Source organism: Lutra lutra, chromosome 4 (genome assembly GCF_902655055.1).
Source record: "Lutra lutra chromosome 4, mLutLut1.2, whole genome shotgun sequence".
Classification (NCBI taxonomy): domain Eukaryota; kingdom Metazoa; phylum Chordata; class Mammalia; order Carnivora; family Mustelidae; genus Lutra; species Lutra lutra.
The window spans coordinates 111,649,752-111,666,719 of record NC_062281.1 but is presented as its reverse complement, the minus strand read 5'-3'; the positions used below and the strand labels follow the sequence as shown (position 1 = coordinate 111,666,719).

The 16,968-nt window shown below is 38.4% G+C and overlaps 2 protein-coding genes across 5 annotated transcripts in view; one reads left to right on the top strand and one right to left on the bottom strand.

Moving 5' to 3' along the window:
• Positions 1 to 8,304, top strand: part of MFSD14A (major facilitator superfamily domain containing 14A) — a 38,587-nt gene extending 30,283 nt beyond the window's left edge. For both annotated transcript variants that reach the window (XM_047728058.1, XM_047728059.1), the window contains 4 exons: positions 3,789 to 3,901; positions 5,406 to 5,503; positions 6,433 to 6,596; positions 7,644 to 8,304. In XM_047728058.1, the coding sequence (XP_047584014.1) occupies positions 3,789 to 3,901; positions 5,406 to 5,503; positions 6,433 to 6,596; positions 7,644 to 7,850 (582 nt within the window). In that variant the 3' untranslated portion in view covers positions 7,851 to 8,304. The remainder of the gene's footprint in view (positions 1 to 3,788; positions 3,902 to 5,405; positions 5,504 to 6,432; positions 6,597 to 7,643) is intronic.
• An 826-nt stretch (positions 8,305 to 9,130) lies between these two features.
• The window catches only part of SASS6 (SAS-6 centriolar assembly protein), a 49,539-nt gene continuing 41,701 nt past the window's right edge, over positions 9,131 to 16,968 (bottom strand). For all 3 annotated transcript variants that reach the window (XM_047728054.1, XM_047728055.1, XM_047728057.1), the window contains 3 exons: positions 13,369 to 13,466; positions 11,048 to 11,142; positions 9,131 to 10,946 (listed from right to left, as the gene is read on the bottom strand). In XM_047728054.1, coding sequence (XP_047584010.1) covers positions 10,840 to 10,946; positions 11,048 to 11,142; positions 13,369 to 13,466 — 300 coding nt within the window. In that variant the 3' untranslated portion in view covers positions 9,131 to 10,839. The remainder of the gene's footprint in view (positions 10,947 to 11,047; positions 11,143 to 13,368; positions 13,467 to 16,968) is intronic.

The following is a 16,968-nucleotide window of genomic DNA, read 5'->3' as shown; positions in this document are numbered from 1 at the left end:
TGAGTTCCCATACTAACTGAGGTATATCTCTGTCATTGTACAGAATACACTGTACTATTGCTTTTACCTCTGTTTATGTTTTATTATTTTTGCCTCGGTAGATTGTGGGAAGAGTAGCCTGTGAGTGAGGCCAGGATTATAGCACATTCATCTTGGTCACTGGAGCACCCTGTATTGTGCCCGCTACTCAGTTAAGTGCTAAATTAGAAGCCATTGCTTATTTTTCTGCTTTAACTTTTTTTTTTTTTAAGATTTTATTTATTTATTTGACAGAGATCACAAGTAGGCAGAGAAGCAGGCAGAGAGAGATAGGAGGAAGCAGGCTCTCTGCTGAGCAGAGAGCCCGATGCGGGGCTCGATCCCAGGACCCTGGGATCATGACCTGAGCCGAAGGCAGAGGCTTTAACCCACTGAGCCATCCAGGCGCCCCTCTGCTTTAACTTTAAAAAGGGCTCCTGGTTGGCTCAGTCGGTAGAGCATTTGACTCTTGGTCCCGAGATTGGGAGTTCAAGCCCCATATTGGGGTATAGAGATTACTTAAAAAAACAAAATCTTAAAATAAATCATACATACATACTTACTTTAAAAATTAGTAGTAACCATTTAAAGATTGGGAGGTTATATGAAAATATGTGTGTGTAGCTTCTTCCCCCAAATGAGAAGATCTGGAAACATGGACAGACACACTTTCCAGTGGGAGCCAAATGTTTGCCGTCCCCTCTGGGGCTTTTAGGCCTCATCGCTTCTTTGGTGCCAGGAGGCATGCAAGCCTAACTTTGGCACTAAATAAAAGTTTATGTGAGTGCAGGGTTATTGTTGGACATATTTCCTTCCTCAGTGCTCTTATCTAGTCCTCTATGTGCTGGTGACCTCCTAAGATTTTACCTCTAGGCCGGCCCCTGACTGAGCTCCTGTTTGACACATGTTGGGCATTTAAATTTGACATAACCAAAACTGAAATCTGGATTCCTTCCCTTTAGCACTGCTCACCTCGTTGATGGGCATCCCATGCTCCTGGTTGCTGGAGCCACAGCAAACTTTGGTGTCATATTTGTGAATTTTTGCCTTTCTTTATCCTTACCACATAGTCAGTCCCTCAGATGGTATCTCCTGTTACTTCTGCCTCCAAAATCCATTCCGAATTGAAGCATCTCTCCCCATCTCTGATACTAGGAGCCAGTCTGAGCCATGGCTCTGCCTCCAAGTGGTCTCCCTATCGTTTATTCACCACTTGGGAAGGTAATTTTTGTAAAGTGAATTTTTTTAAAGATTTTATTTATTTTAGAGAGAGAGTGGGTGTGAGCAGGGGGAGAGAGAAATTCAAGCAGACTCCATGCTGAGCAGGGAGCCCTATGCAGGGCTTGATCCCACATCCCTGAGATTGTGACCTGAGTCAAAATCAAGAGTTGGACCCTTAACAGACTAAGTACTCAGGCGCCCCTGTAGAGTGAAATTTTAATCCTTTTGTTTAAAATTTACTTTCCTTTGTAACCAGAAAAAAACCTGGACTCAACATGACCTCATTGTGTCCCATAATCCCTGTTATTGAATATATTCCAGTTGAGGGCCTTTGCACTTGCCGTTACCACTTGTTGGAGTATTCTGATCCCCGAGATACTCATGTAGCCACCTCCCTCCCCATTCAGCTGTCGCCTCAGAAGGGCCTTCTCTGGCCATCCTGGTTCAAGCAACACCTCTATTCCACTGCCCCATTTCATCTTTTTCCATAGCAGCTACAACCTACAATGATCTTTCTAAACCAGTGTACTTACGTCCATCTTCCCTCCCAGATGAGGTATTTTGTTTGCTGACCAGTACTTTGACCTATTCTCTGACCCTTGGGTCAGTTCCCTTAGACCTAGAATAGCAGTGGGATATAGTAGGAACTTGGCATATATTCGCTTAACGGACCAAAACTGATGTCAGTTAACTGTTAACTAGCTATATACGCCTTGGTTAAATTGGTTATTTAACCTTTGGGACAAAGTAAGTTACACTAAATTAAGGGACACCAAATAATTTTTCTTGTCTAGCACACTGTATACACTAAGTAATTTATCCCATTATTGAGACTATTTTGACATATTTAAAAATCATGTTTTCTATAAATATTAAGAACATACAGTAGCCGCTAGGGATACAAAGCTACAGATACTTAAGGAAGTTCCTGCCTTTCGGGAGAAAATCAGTGTTCTCAGTTAGGGTGTCCTGTATACAGGAAGTTTTTCTTTGCTAACTGCTTACTCAGGTTGAGTTCCCTTTTGTGGTTGTGGTTGTTGAGAAGAACGGAATCCAGCAAGGTTCCATACCTTGTGGAACTCTTACACTTGCTAGTGTTTTAAGGGGAAATCGGAAAGAAGAAATCTAGGAGTCTTAATTGTTCAAGAACTCCTACAGGGCTCTTCATTTGCTCTCCACTGGCTTGTGATTACATCGGATTAAGCTCTTAAATGGTTATTTCAATTTAGAGAATTTTGTTTATTTTAAAGCTTTTTTCGGGAGTGTGAGCATGAGGGGGGGGGGCGGGGGAGAGGGAGAAGCAGACACCCTGCTAAGCGGGAGCCCATTGTGGGGCTTGATCCCAGAACTGCTGGATCGCCTGAGCTGAAGGCAGATCTTAACTGACTGAGCCACCCAGGCACCCTCAATTTAAAGAATTTATTTTTTTTTTTTAAGAGTTTGTTTATTTGACAGAGTGCACAAGCAGGGGGAGCAGTAGGCAGAGGGAGATACAAATTTTTAAAAAGATATAAAATCTTTTTCTAAAAATAGCAAGAAATATTTTCTCATGTTCCCAAAGCATTGCTGAATTTCTATTCGCTTTGAAAGAAAAAACCCATTCAACCCATAATATTAAACACCTTGGCACTGTGTGCCAAGCACAGTGCTAAGCATTTACCTCCTCTAACCTACATGACAGACTTTTGAAGTAGATACTCTTCATTGCCATTTTATAAGAGACAGAACTATTTCAGTGTGAAGTAACTTGCCCAGGGTCACATTGTTAGAGCCAAGATCATGATCCAGGCTGTTTTTCCAAAGGCTTCCTTCCTACGCTGTATGTTTCCCAAATCACACTTACACCTGTTTACTGTTTGTAAAAGCATCATGCTTTCAGCAATAATTTAGATGAAGGATAGAGAGTAATTCTTGTACTATTTCAGTTTTGCTTAGAGGGAGGATAAGCATTTTGGATTAACTTGGACCCGTAAAAACTTTTAAAATAGTTACATAACCAGGATCCCCAAATCATCTGTTCAGACCTTTTTTTTAAGATTTTATTTATTTATTTGACATAGAGATCACAAGTAGGCAGAGAGGTAGGCAGAGAGAGAGATTGGAAGCAGGCTCCCCGCTGAGCAAGAGAGCCTGATGCGGGGCTCAATCCCAGGACCCTGAGATCATGACCTGAGTCTAAGGCAGAGGATTAATCCACTGAGCCACCCAAGCAGCCCCCTGTTCAGACCTTTTGATGCTACTGCTTACAATTTCTGATTTAAGCAGTCAATAGAAAGGTACCGAATAGAAAGTTCAACTTTTCTGTTTTCACTTTTCTTCTTCCCTGGATCTGGATCTGTGTCAGCAAAGGGATCTTTCATTTGCTCTATATGACCTGGAGTAATAGTCTCAAAATACATTCAGGGCAACTGCTAAAAATGCCAAAATGTAGAAAAGTGGTAGTCCTTTTATATTACAGACTGAAGGATGTCACCAAGTATTTTTTGTTTTTATTTTTAAAAAGTTCTTTCCTGATAAACCATTCCATTCTGGTTTTTCTTCTTTTCTAGACCATAGTCTTGAGTTTACTTATGCGGTCAATTGGAAATAAGAACACCATTTTATTGGGTCTGGGATTTCAAATATTACAGCTGGCATGGTATGGCTTTGGTTCAGAACCTTGGTAGGTATATTTTAATTTTTAAAATTTTGATATTTGCCCTTTTTTTCCCAGCTTTGTTGAGGTATAACTGACAGACTTTTTAAAAGATTTTTATTTTAGAGAGTAGAGAGCATGAGCATACACGTGAGTGGGGGAGGGGCAGAGGGAGAGGGAGAATCCCTAGTGGATTCCCTGCTGAGTGGAAGGGGAGGGGCGCTCGGGGGGGGGGGGGGTCCATCCCAGGACCCTGAGGCAAAATCAAGTTGGACACCCCACCAACTGAGCCACGTGGGTGCCCCTAATTGACAGACTTTTATTTGCTTCTCATCTAAGGCTTATTATTAGATTTTAGTCCATCTCCTACTATGCCTTTTTTCTCTCAAAATGTATACAATACAGATTTCTCACTTGTGTATTTGTATATTCTAGAATGGCTTGAGGGTAGAGGGGTGTGACATTTTCTATGTGACATTTTTTTTAATGAGATTCGTTTTTAAATCTCTAATGAGCATTTAATCTGTATCAGTCTGTCATTAGGATAAAACATGTAATCTCAAAGCAGCAAAGCCCTGAAAGCTAGTGTTATTTACCTTCTTTGTTTTTCTGGTTAGAAAAAAACATGTGACATCAGTGATCATTACTGATGACAGACCAGAAGTTCATTGACAAAGCCCTATTGTTTTGGCCCCAGCTTCCTGTCAGAGAGAAGCTGTTTCCTTTTCTTGCCAGTCTGGTGGCCTGCAGGGTGATGGCTGTAGTGAGGTCAAGGTTGGGCCGCACAGTTGCGCCTTCATGCTCAGGATGATGGGACTGAACTCGGTTCACTCAGGTTTCATTCCCCCAAACATACTACCTCTGTTAGGATCGAATAGTAGTAAGCATCAAGAGTGGTTTTGTTTTGTTTTAAAGATTTTATTTAATTTAACAGAGAGAGAGAGCGAGAGCAGGAACACAAGCAGGGAGAGTGGGAGAGGGAGAAGCAGGCTCCCCTCTGAGCAGGGAGCCCGATGTGGGGCTCCATCCCAGGACTCTGGGATCATGACCTCAGCCGAAGGTGGATGCTTAACAACTGAGCCCCCCAGGTGCCCCAAGAATGTGTTTTGATGGATGTTTTGTTTTCCAGACTAGTTTTTATGAAGTGGCACTCACAATTTTAATGATCTAAAACACTTATTTCAAGTTTCAAGCCCAGATCATCCAAGGCTTAGGTCAGCTCAGTAGCTTCACAGTGAAGCACAAGTCTTCGGGAACACGGCCTGCAGAGTCATACTGGCTGGGGAAACACGTAATGCTGTTTCTGTATGTGTATCGTATGGTATTCTAACACTCCCCATCCCCACCCGCTGCTCAGACCTTAGAGTGACTTGCCCAGAGTCACACAGGAAGGAAGGAATAGACCAAGTACAGTTCTCCTTTTCCTTGTACCACAGCCACTTTGCAGTAACAGTAACTTGAATTCAAGTGTATATTTTGACTGACAGGTACAGTGAAGAATATATTTTTGTTTTGCTGCTTTTGGTTACAGGATGATGTGGGCTGCTGGGGCAGTGGCGGCCATGTCTAGCATTACCTTTCCAGCGGTCAGTGCCCTTGTTTCACGAACTGCCGATGCTGATCAACAAGGTGAGTTGACAAGAACCCATGATAATTATTTCAAAGCACAGAATACTCAAATCCTATTTTCTATCTCCTTCCTCAGTACGGGATCGAAAGTGTATCTTCAAAGTATTTAAAATTGCTTTCACTTTTAAGAGGAAAAGCAGATTCCAAGGTGTTGTCCTTCGGGGGATATCTGTAACCATGTCTCTCACTCTGTGTGGCCCTACCTGTTCTGTCGCTAGAAAATCTAGTGATGTAGGCTGGCCACCTTATGTTCACTATTATGTGTTTGCAATGATGTGCTAGCCATCCTGGGCTTAAGTAACCTTTTTATTTAAATCTTAGGTTTCAGTCATCTAAAGACCATAGAAAACATTTTTTATCTTACGCTTTTGTGAAAGGAGTATTTAATTCTCAAAATGCTAACAGATAATCCTTTGAAAAGGATGTGTTTTCTCTAGTCATAAGGGGAAAAAGCGGTGTTACAAAAGAGGGGCAGCGATCACGTGGTTGATTGAGGAAGGAAAGGCCTATGGCCAAAGCAACTTGCATTTTAAATTTGAGAAAAGATTGCAGAGGAAAGCGAAACTCAAACTCTGTATTTGACTCAGAAGGTCTTAAGTAGCTGCTTAGGGGCAGGTTTTTTCTTTTTAACAGTTATGATTGTGAACTCATGCCTGATTTTTAGCCAGGGATGTTTTAAAGGGAAATAAAGTGCTTTTGCCCACTTGCTTAAACTAGACCTATGTTTGGGTTGGGTCTACCTGATCTCACATTTTTATCAGAGAGCTTACTTTGTAGAGCTCATGGCTTCTAAGTACTTTGTTAATGCCATCTTGGTAAATTGCTAGTGTCTGATGAGAACTTTGGTTTCAGATTGACTTTGTCTGGTTCTGGTTCTGGGGCAGGATAAAAATAAACGGTGCATTACATAATTTGTGTAAACAATTTAGGTGTTGTTCAAGGAATGATAACAGGAATTCGAGGACTGTGCAATGGTCTGGGACCAGCTCTTTATGGATTCATTTTCTACATATTCCATGTGGAACTTAAAGAACTGCCAATGACAGGAACAGACTTGGGAACAAACACAAGCCCACAGCACCATTTCGAACAGGTAATTCTTCATTCACCTGATTAAAAATACAGTTCATTTGGCTGGGTTGAAAGATAAATGGTTTTTGGTCACCCAAGCTTTTATGTGAGATTATTTTAGATCTACAGCACTTAAAAACCAAAGCCGAAGGGACTGTGTTCCCCTGTATACCTCTTTTTGAAATCGGCTGTACAGACCTTTCCCCTCGTCAATTTAAGAATTATCAAACTGTTGTAGTTCGTGATGTTACACTTCATGGCATGGTTAATAGCCATCGGTGTGTACCGCTGTCTCGTCGGGGACGTGTGTGCCGCATGAGGTCCCCAAGCGAGGCCTGCCTTTCTGCAGCAAATGGCAGTTAGGTGCTGATTCACATCTTTGTTCACTTGTTCGCTATACTTTCCCTCCGTACAACTGAAAACATTAACGGCAGACATCGTATCTTTAGCCAACACAAACAGCTCATCAGTTTCTGGCTTGTTTAGCAGAGCAGCTGAAACTGCTTTTAAATAAAAATGAATGTTTGTTTGTAGGCTATACACAGGTTAAACTGGCTGTGCAAGTTTTTGTTAAGAATGAATATATCTGGGCTAAAACAAAAGCCTTTTGATTCTTAGGTAACAGCATTAGCTGTGTTTCCCTCACTTACAGTTACTAGAGAATGTAGTTTGCTTTTGTAAACAAAGAAAACGGTCATTGATTCCACTATTATGGTTGACATAGTGTATGCTACTTAATTTTACTTTTGAGATCTTCCTGTTGAACTAATGAGGTGAAGGCTCATGAGCCGTATGATGTGTTCAGATTGTGTGCTGCAGGTGACAGTCTATTTTTGCATAGGCTATTTTTGAAAAACTCTTGTGGCTCTGTTCCTTGGGTCAGCTGAATTTTATAGGAGAGTATGATAGTGTCCCTTTCTCCTGAAAAGCAAATGCATTTTCTAACTATGGCTCTGAAGAAAGAGAGAAGACCCTGGCTTACAATTCATAGCAATCTATTAAAAGATAAGCAGTTTCTTAAGAGCGGAGATTTCAGCGCAAAAGTCCTAATTACCTTTTTCTTTCTCAGAATTCGATCATCCCTGGCCCCCCCTTCCTCTTTGGAGCCTGTTCAGTACTGCTGGCTCTGCTTGTTGCCTTGTTTATTCCAGAACATACCAATTTAAGCTTACGGTCCAGCAGTTGGAGAAAGCACTGTGGCGGTCACAGCCATCCTCATAGTACACAAGCGCCAGGAGAGGCCAAAGAACCTTTACTCCAGGACACAAATGTGTGATGACTGAAATCAGGAAGACTTTTCTATCACACCCAGGTCTTAGTTTTCACCTGTAGTTCTGGATGTACATTCCATTTCCATCTGAAATGTATCTGCATGAACTCCGTGGGAACTAAAGAAAGAACCAGAACCGGACAGTTTTCCAAAGATGTTACAATTTCTTTTGAAAAGAAACCTTTTGTTTATTAGCACCAATTTCTTGCCACTAGCTTTTGTTTTATTATACATCCTTTAATTAAAAACTATATACATACCTTCTTAGATACTAGCAACGTCTCTGCTACCATTTCCTTCAGGTGTTGAGCTTTAACTCTATGCTGACTCAGCGAGACAGAGTAGGTAGTACAGTTATGGACCTGTTCGTTTTTAACATTGTAAAATCTTGGGTCAAATAATTCAAAGCCTTAATGCAGATGCACTAAAGTAAAGAAATGGTAAATGAATTGTTTGCATTTAAAAAAAAAAAAAACTAAAAATTGTACTAAATCTGAATCATGTTTCAAGCTTGTTTGTAGTAATTTTATTTTAAACAAACATTCACCACTGTTTTTGAAATGAGAAAATATCAGCCATTTAGAATTTAAATTGGGGTAGAGTCTGTAAATCTAAGCGCTGGCTTGGGTTTGTTCCCCAGCTGCTCATACCACTATTCTTTTAATGTTTGCATAATCACAAGAACCTCAACACTTGAATACATAATCTAAAAATTATATAGTAAAGCTGGTAGCCTTGAAAATGTCAATGTGATATCTATATGTAGATAAATATATATAGTGGCCTTTCAGGACTGTCACAGTAACACTTTATTTACAGAGCTAATGTTTGTCCTAAATTTTCAGGACTCTAGAAGAGAGCTTTATACAATTACTGATGTGAATTTCTCTAAAGTGTATATTTTTGTGTCCAGTTATATTATTTAAAAAGTGTTACTTTGTAAAAATTGTACATAAAGTATTGTATAGTTTACACTGTTTTCATCTTGTGTGTGGTTATTGCCCAATGCTTTTTAAACTTGGAACGTTCACTATGGTTAAATAAGGTCTTAAAAGAAATGTAAATATTCTGTTAATAAAATTAAATATTTTAATGATTTTTTTTTTTTTTAAAGAAAGTCTTGATCTGTGATTCCCTGTAAGGTCTGTTGGCTTTATTTGTTACCATAACCATTTTTACAGTAACAAATCAAAGCTTTACACCATCTTCCCTTTAGTCCCTTTTTCCCCCCTCACTACAAAATACTCCCATAGGAAGACAAAAGAAATGGAAACTTAGTCCATAAATTAAATGGAAGTACTTAAATTCTAAGCATCATCAACAACTGCAGATCAATGCTGTTTATTTTTATATACACATCATACTCCATAAATACTTTATTAACAAAGCTCAGTTTATAGAAATATGTTAAGTGCAACCTTGTGATTATTAACACATGTACAGCTGTACACTGCAAAACAATTTCAAATAAAAAAGAACTACCTATATGCCCCAAATCCCATCCAAACCCTGTCAGTGTTTTTATATATTACATAATATCTACAGGAAAGATTCTAATATCACCAAGAGGCTACTTTCTAGATTATTAAATGCTTACAAGTTACTGTGACCAAGTATTCTTACTAATACTCATACAGTATATTGAAATGACAAGTCATACATAAAAGTCACTACTCAGTAATGGTTACTAAATTTTTTAGAATAAATCCCCTAGTTAAGACTGCTTGCAACTACCAGCACAGCTTCAGAAAAATAGGACCAAATACTAGATTCTTTGTCTTACCATAAACCTAGTAACATTGATATTAATATACTGAATTCTCTTTCCTAATCTATGTAGTAAGGTTCTTGAAAATAGTTTTTTAAATATCATATGAGCATTAGCAATCCTTGTAAACAATTGATTTATACATTTCATAAGACAATGCTACTCTGTACTGGGTGGTCATCAGTAAGAAAACAAAATGGGACCCTTTGAGTCTGGGTGAAATTTTAGAGCCTAATTTTTTTCCAAATAATTCTTACTTGAAACTGGTTTGGTTACAAAGAAGAAAAAAAAATTGTAACTTCTAGCAGTTACTCACTTTGCCTACCTTATTAAGCAAACATTAAAATGAACTGATATAAAAAACAATGAATATTCATGATGCTCTTAAAGTATGTTGTAATGTACTTCTTTTTAAAACATTTCCACTAATACGGATTTAACTGGATAACAAACTAATAAAACTCCAAATGAGAGAAAAACTGGGTAAGTATAGATTTCCAGGAAGCATTAAAATCCTATAGGAACTTTGCAGCTCAAAGTACTTTATACTTAATCAGGTTATATAATACATTGTCCAAATTATTTTTCTAATTTATCAAAATTATCAATTAGTTAGACTTGTTCAATAGCTAATTTAAAGATGCTGCAAGGAAAGTACTTACTTGCTATGAAGGATTAATTTCACTGAAGGTAATTTTAGGATTTCCCCTTTATTGTAAATATCAATAATATAGATATCTTTGGAGATAATCATTTTCCCTCATAATTTTCAGTTGTCAAACTTAAAACTTTTATTTTACCAATGGGAATGAGAAAATGAATTAGTGACATTCTTTGGTTTCATATTCTAAGCAGGTTTTCATTTACCCAGATCCTCAATGACTAGAATGTCCCTTATGAGGATCAACTCTTCCCTCAGAAATTCTGAGAATTTCTAAGGATTCATTTAATAAAATTCATACTATTATTCTATCAAACACCATGTTCACAAACTAAAAAGCGTCATTTACTCAGAATCTTCACTCCAAATACCCCAAGTACCAACTGGCTCCTCTAGCTTGCCGTGGAACGACAGCAGGAGTTAAAAAGGATCCAAACACTCTAATAAAGTAAGCTCAAGTAAACTTTGAAACTTGCGGGCTTAGAATTTTGATCTATGCTGCTCATACATTTTTAAACCATGGGAATTTATAAAATTTCAATAAAAAGTCAAAGACAACACTAGTATTAACTGTTTGTTAACTGCCCAGGGAAATACGCTGAAGATGCAGAAGGGGGCACTGCAGGTTTGGAAGAGGTCTGTAATGCTCCTAAAGTGCCATCTTTTTGATGGTCTGCAAATGAGGACAAAAAAAGATTATTGTATTCACTTAGTTCTATATAAAATATAGTCAATTAAACCACTGTCAAATCCATTTCAGAACTGTCCTCTCACCTGGATTATTGAACAGGTTTTGGCTGAGCCCACGTAAAGGAATGCTGTCTTCCCTTTTCTTCAGGTATTTGGATTCCAGCCCTACATTTGCACCACTTGAAAGGAAAGTAGTATTTAACATTTATTTTCACTTGAGATAAACCATCAACATTAACTATTAATCTACAGACAAACCCTATATATAAAATAATCTGTGTTTATAGCTTTGTTCAAAACAAGTCATTCTTCACTGGTTTTTTTTTCCTTCACTGGTTTCTTAAGCAAGCAGTTTATCCATAAGCCAAAGTACCCTTCCCAGTGAACAGGAGACTATAATAAATAACACTAATAAGTCGAAGAGCTAAGATAAAGAATAAGGGGAACTAAAAACTCTAGTACTATGAAACCATAAAACCATAATGCGTAAGTGATACATGCTGAATGAAAACACATGTTCATGCTTCAAGAGTATCATTTAACCATTTCTATCTCGTATTTAAAGTAAGTAAGGGGCACCTGGTTGGTTCAGCTATTTAAGCCTCTGAATCCATCTCAGCTCAGGTCTCAATCTCAGGGTTGTGAGTTCAAGCCCTGCACTGGGTTTCACACTAGGCATGGAGCCTACTGTTAAAAAATAGTAATTAAAGAGTAAAATTTTTCCTTTGCCAAAAGCTCTTCAGAACTTTATAGTACTTCAAAGATGTCATTAATATGCACTATTAAAATTAATAAATAATGAACTCTAGTCAGGTGAATACAAATACAAAAGTTTAGAAAAATACGGGGGCATTTATGTAATTGTATTTTACCCCTTCTACCACCATACTCTTTTTTCTAAATCTGTCCAGTGTCAAGTTTCTCTAATAGTTCCATGGCATAAGAGTTTAAAGGCACTTGTAAAACAATGTACATTCTTAAAATTAAGTGGTCTTTTCCCAATTTTCAGAAAAGAATTAAGTGGGTGATTAGGTATTTCCTTCAATTTTAATTTTTTTTTTTAACTTTTGATACCCATTGCCACTTTTTCCTGACAACAAATACAGGAAAAAACCAATTACAAACAAAAAACACTCAAAATAGCTGAACAGTCCTAATTTTAGGGACACATGATTTTTGTACCACAAATATGATATTTTCTGCAAGTAAAATTGTGCTTGGCGTATATGACAGAGTTAAATATACAAACATGGTGTTCTACCATTAACAGGGATTATAGATGCTGTGCCTCTTATTTAAATAAGTTTAAGATTAAATATAACACATACATTTCAAGATTTCAAAGAATTCTTTTTTTGAGAGGCTCCCAAACTTTTGTAATATTCATATTGGTGCCAGTTTTACAGAAGCCAATGAATGAGAGCCAGAGAACTGGGATAAGAAGCCTCTTTGAACTGTTAGTAATTTATTCCACAATATACTTGAATGATGCTAGCTCATGGTAATGAGTGCCAGCAGACAGGTCTTAAAGTGATTAATTTTTAAGAAGCAAAATGATAAGAAAAAAATAGTACAAACATGTATAGACTACCGGTGAGACTACCCAGAGAGACAAGTTTTCATGAGCTGTTTAATTTAGTCACAACTCACTGATGGAACAAACCTCACTATGTAAAACCTATGTAAGAGCTAAAAAATAGGAAGGGATTTCTGAGTAGGCAGAATGCGTCATAAAATTAAAGCTTATTTTGGTAGGTATGGGACAATCTCACAAGCCTTATTCTTAGCAAAGAATTCTAGCAGTTTAAAATAGGTGACAAGTGGGGTGCCTGGGTGGCTCATTTGGTTAAGGGTAAGACTTTTTGTTCCGGCTCAGGTCATGATCTGAGGGTCCTGAGATTGAGCCTTTGGACTACATGCTCAGCAGGAAGTCAGCTTCTCTCCCTCTCCTTCTGTCCCTCCCTTTGCTCGTGCACTCTCTCCTTCTAAAATAAATAAATCTTTAAAATATAAATAAAATTAAAATAGCTGGCTTCTCAGAGTACTTTACACTGGAAGCATTAATTCAGAAAAACGGAGAGCTTTCAGAGGTAGACACAGCCATACAAGAAAACAAAAACAAAACCACACTAAATAGAGTTAAAAAGATTTCTATGTACTTGCCCCAAAACAGATGAAAGGTGGTTCAGTTATGCAGGAAAGTCACTATTAAAAAATAAATTTTTACTGTATGTTTAACTGTCTCTTACAGTTTAAAAAAATATGGGAAATCTTTCTTATAGATAAAAAGAAATCCACTTCAATCCCACTGATCAGCAACTTAAAATGTCACAATAAGTGGGCATCAAAGCTTTCAAGCATGGATAAAATTGCAAACATTAAATTTTATGCCAACAAGTACTTACTTTTCCTTATCAGTTGAGCAAGGCATACCAACAGTTGTTCCTGACTGAACTTCTCCTAGCGGTGTATTTGGTTTTGTAAACTGCAAGTTAAACTGGACCTGTAAAGATGGAAAACACATCATGTAACCCAATTAGTGAGAACCGAGAAAGTCCCATATGGAGACAGGTGGTTCCATTTTTTTTCTGATAAATCTAGACCACAGAAGAACAGGTTCAACACGAATTTTATAACACAAGCACATTTTCTTGAGAAGATTTAACAACAAAAAAAATCCTCTTTCTCCTTGTCAAAAACATTCCTGTGATAGAAGCAAGATGAACAGCATAAAATGATTCTCTTAACAATTATTTTGAGGGGCACCTAGGTGGCTCAGTGGGTTAAGTCTCCACCTTCAGCTCAGGTCATGGTCCCAGGGTTCTGGGATCGAGCCCAGCATTGAGCTCCGGCTCAGTGCGGAACCTGCTTCCCCTACCCCTGCCTCTCTCCCCACTTGTGAGCTCTGTCAAATAAATAAAAATCTTTTAAAAAAATTATTTTGAAACAAAACAAACATTAATATAGCTGAACAACCTGGGTTTGAATTGCAGGGCTCTATTTATACACGGATCTTGGTCAATAAATACAGTACAGTAGAATGAGGTACCATAAATCTCCTTATCCCCACCCAAAGTCAGCAAAACTGGATCCTGGATTAACACTCATTATCCAGTACCCAGAAATGCAGAAAATTTCCTTCTATGCAATGTCTAGAGGAATGCAGAGCACCTTTACCATCTCGCTGGGTTGGCTTGATCCACCTGACTCCCTACATGGTTCTAAGGCAGCTTCTGCCTATAGGAAATGCTGGTAGTCTGTGAGCCGCTAGATCCCTGGGCTATTAGTCCGTCCACTTGGAGAACATTCAGTATGGCCGACGGCACCTCTCCCTGCTGTCAGCTCCGCACTGCAGGCTTCTTCCTGTCATTGTGGAGTTCCCCCAGACTCTTTGGTGATGTGGTATCATTCTGTGCTCCCTGGCCAAGTAGGATCAGTAATTGGCCTTGCCACTTAAGCAAGAATCCCTTTCCAGAGATGGTTCCTTTACTGCCTCTCAGTTCAAGCCTTCAGTGAACTAACCCACACACACACAGGTGGTGGGATGAGGAGCGCCAAAAGCACGTGAAAGTCCTGCTGTTCCAGCCTACCCTGTATCTTTCCTCTACTTTCCCTTTGCTTGTTATCATCTGGCAACTTCTTACTTTTCAATCACAATATAAAATACATTTGTGGGGGGTGAGGTAAAAAATATATATGAATATATATATTAAAAATACAGTAGTTCAGTTTGGGGGGAGTCAAAAGTTACATGCAGTTTTTTTACAATGTGGGGGGGGGAGTCAATGCCCCCAAACCCGAACATAGTTCAAGTGCCAGCTGTACATTTATTTTCTAAGATTTTCTATTTATTTATTTGACGGAGAGAGGCGGTAAAAGAGGGAACACAAGCTGGGGGAATGGACAAGGGAAAAACAGACTCCCCGCTGAGCAGGGAGCTGATGCAGGGCTTGATCCCAGGACCCTGGGATCATGACCTGAGCTGCAAGCAGATGCTTAATGACAGAATCACTCAGGCATCCCCTCAACTGTACATTTAAGGAAGTGTCATAGTTCTAAAAGTTGTCTCCCTACTTACCACAATTATGCATATACCTCGCGCATTCTGTGCATTCTGAGAATTCTTTCCTTTTCAAGAATTTTCAAAGGCAGTTATATTTAAGGATTCTAAATGAAAGCTAGGAATTTGAACTTCAGAGCAATCAAAAGTAGTGCCACCTGGATGGCTCAGTTAAGTGACTGACTCTTGGTTTTGGCTCAGATCATAATCAGGCTCAGGCTCTGCACTCAGCAGGAAGTCTGCTTCTCTCCCTTTCCAGCTCCCTCCACCCCCCCTCCTCTCTCCACCCCCAAAGATAAATAAAAAAATCTTTAAAACAATCAAAAGTAATCCAAGAATCTATATAAAAATCTAAACTAAGATATACAACTGAGGTTTCATACCAGAAACTTATAAATGGGTTGTATCTTAAAAATAGAGGTATACATATTAAGTCACCAAACTAATAGATTAAAAAAACTGACTACTTGCATACAAAAGGAAAAGGCACAAGAAAACAAATATTTTTAGTAAAACCTCACAATAATAGCAGATAGGTACAAACTATTGGTTAAAATTATAAATAAAAAAGGTAGGGGCACCTGGGTGGCTCGTGGGTTAAGCCTCTGCCTTTGGCTCAGGTCATGATCTCAGGGTCCTGGGATCCAGCCCTACATCAGACTCTCTGCTCAGTAGGGAGCCTGCTTCCCCCACCCCTGCCTGCCTCTCTGCCTACTTGTGATCTCTGTCAAATAAATCTTAAAAAAAAAAAAAAAAAAAAAGTATAGGCTAATAATGTACTTGACTATCAATATTCAGTATTCCAAAGTTATTAGTTCTCCCTACATTAATCTATGCATTTCACATGATAACCTTAAACACAAAAAGGATTTTTAAAAGTGGATTTTTTAAAAAGAATTTTCCAATATTCCTTATAGAAAAATAAACATGAAAGAGTAAGAAATGTTAAGTACCAGATATCAATTCATAAGATAAAGGCAAAAGTCATAAATTACAAAACGGGACAAAATAAAAAGAATGGTCTCAAATACTGAACAAAAGGTGGTACACCACTGTGATCTTTGAGAGAAGTGTGATCCCTACAACTGACCCAGCTTTCCAAGTGGAAGCACTTCATCTAAATTCAGGTACAGAGGTAAAACATAATTGCTAAAAGTGGAAGAGATCAAGATCAGAATTTAGGGAGGCTGGGGTGAGTGGAAGTTGCAGAGCAGAATTCTGACAAGCAAGAAGCTATAAGGAGGCTCCTGGGTGCTCAGTCATTTAAGCATCTGACTCTTGATTCAGGCTCAGGTTATGATCTCAGGGTTGGGAGATAAAGAGGCTCCATGCTCACTGTGGAGTCTGCTTGGGATTCTCTCTCCTCTCCCTCTGCCCCTCCTCCTGCTCATGCTCACTTGCTCACTCTCTCTCAAATAAATGAAAAAATTAAAAAAAAAAAACAACATATAAAGAGAAAAACCTCTAGAAATCTGCACATGGGTCCCTTTTGAGTTTTTGCTCAGCACTAGACACATGCATAGGGACAAATCTCCAAAGACTAAAAAAAAGAGATGGCACATTTAATCTGAACAATTCCCAAGGTTCATGATCTTGGAGATAAAGTTGAAAGTCCTTGGCAATTATTTAAGGCATTCAGTGAAGAGCCATGAAGGAACATAGCTTCATAGAAGGGCTAAACTACCCCTTGAGTAAAAGCTACCCAGATAACTGAAGTAAAGCTGAAGAAGAAAACAAAAAATCCAGAATGCTTCAAAGGGATCAAAGGAACCCCAAACTAACTTAAATAGCAGCCACTCTTTAAAGGAAGATAACAAAATCCATACAGTCAACAATGTAACTACTGACAATGTTCCACATTCTATCAAAAATTACTAGAGATCACAATGAGAGAAAATGTGAAAACACCAAGAAAAGAACAGTCAATAAAATATAATAACAGAAA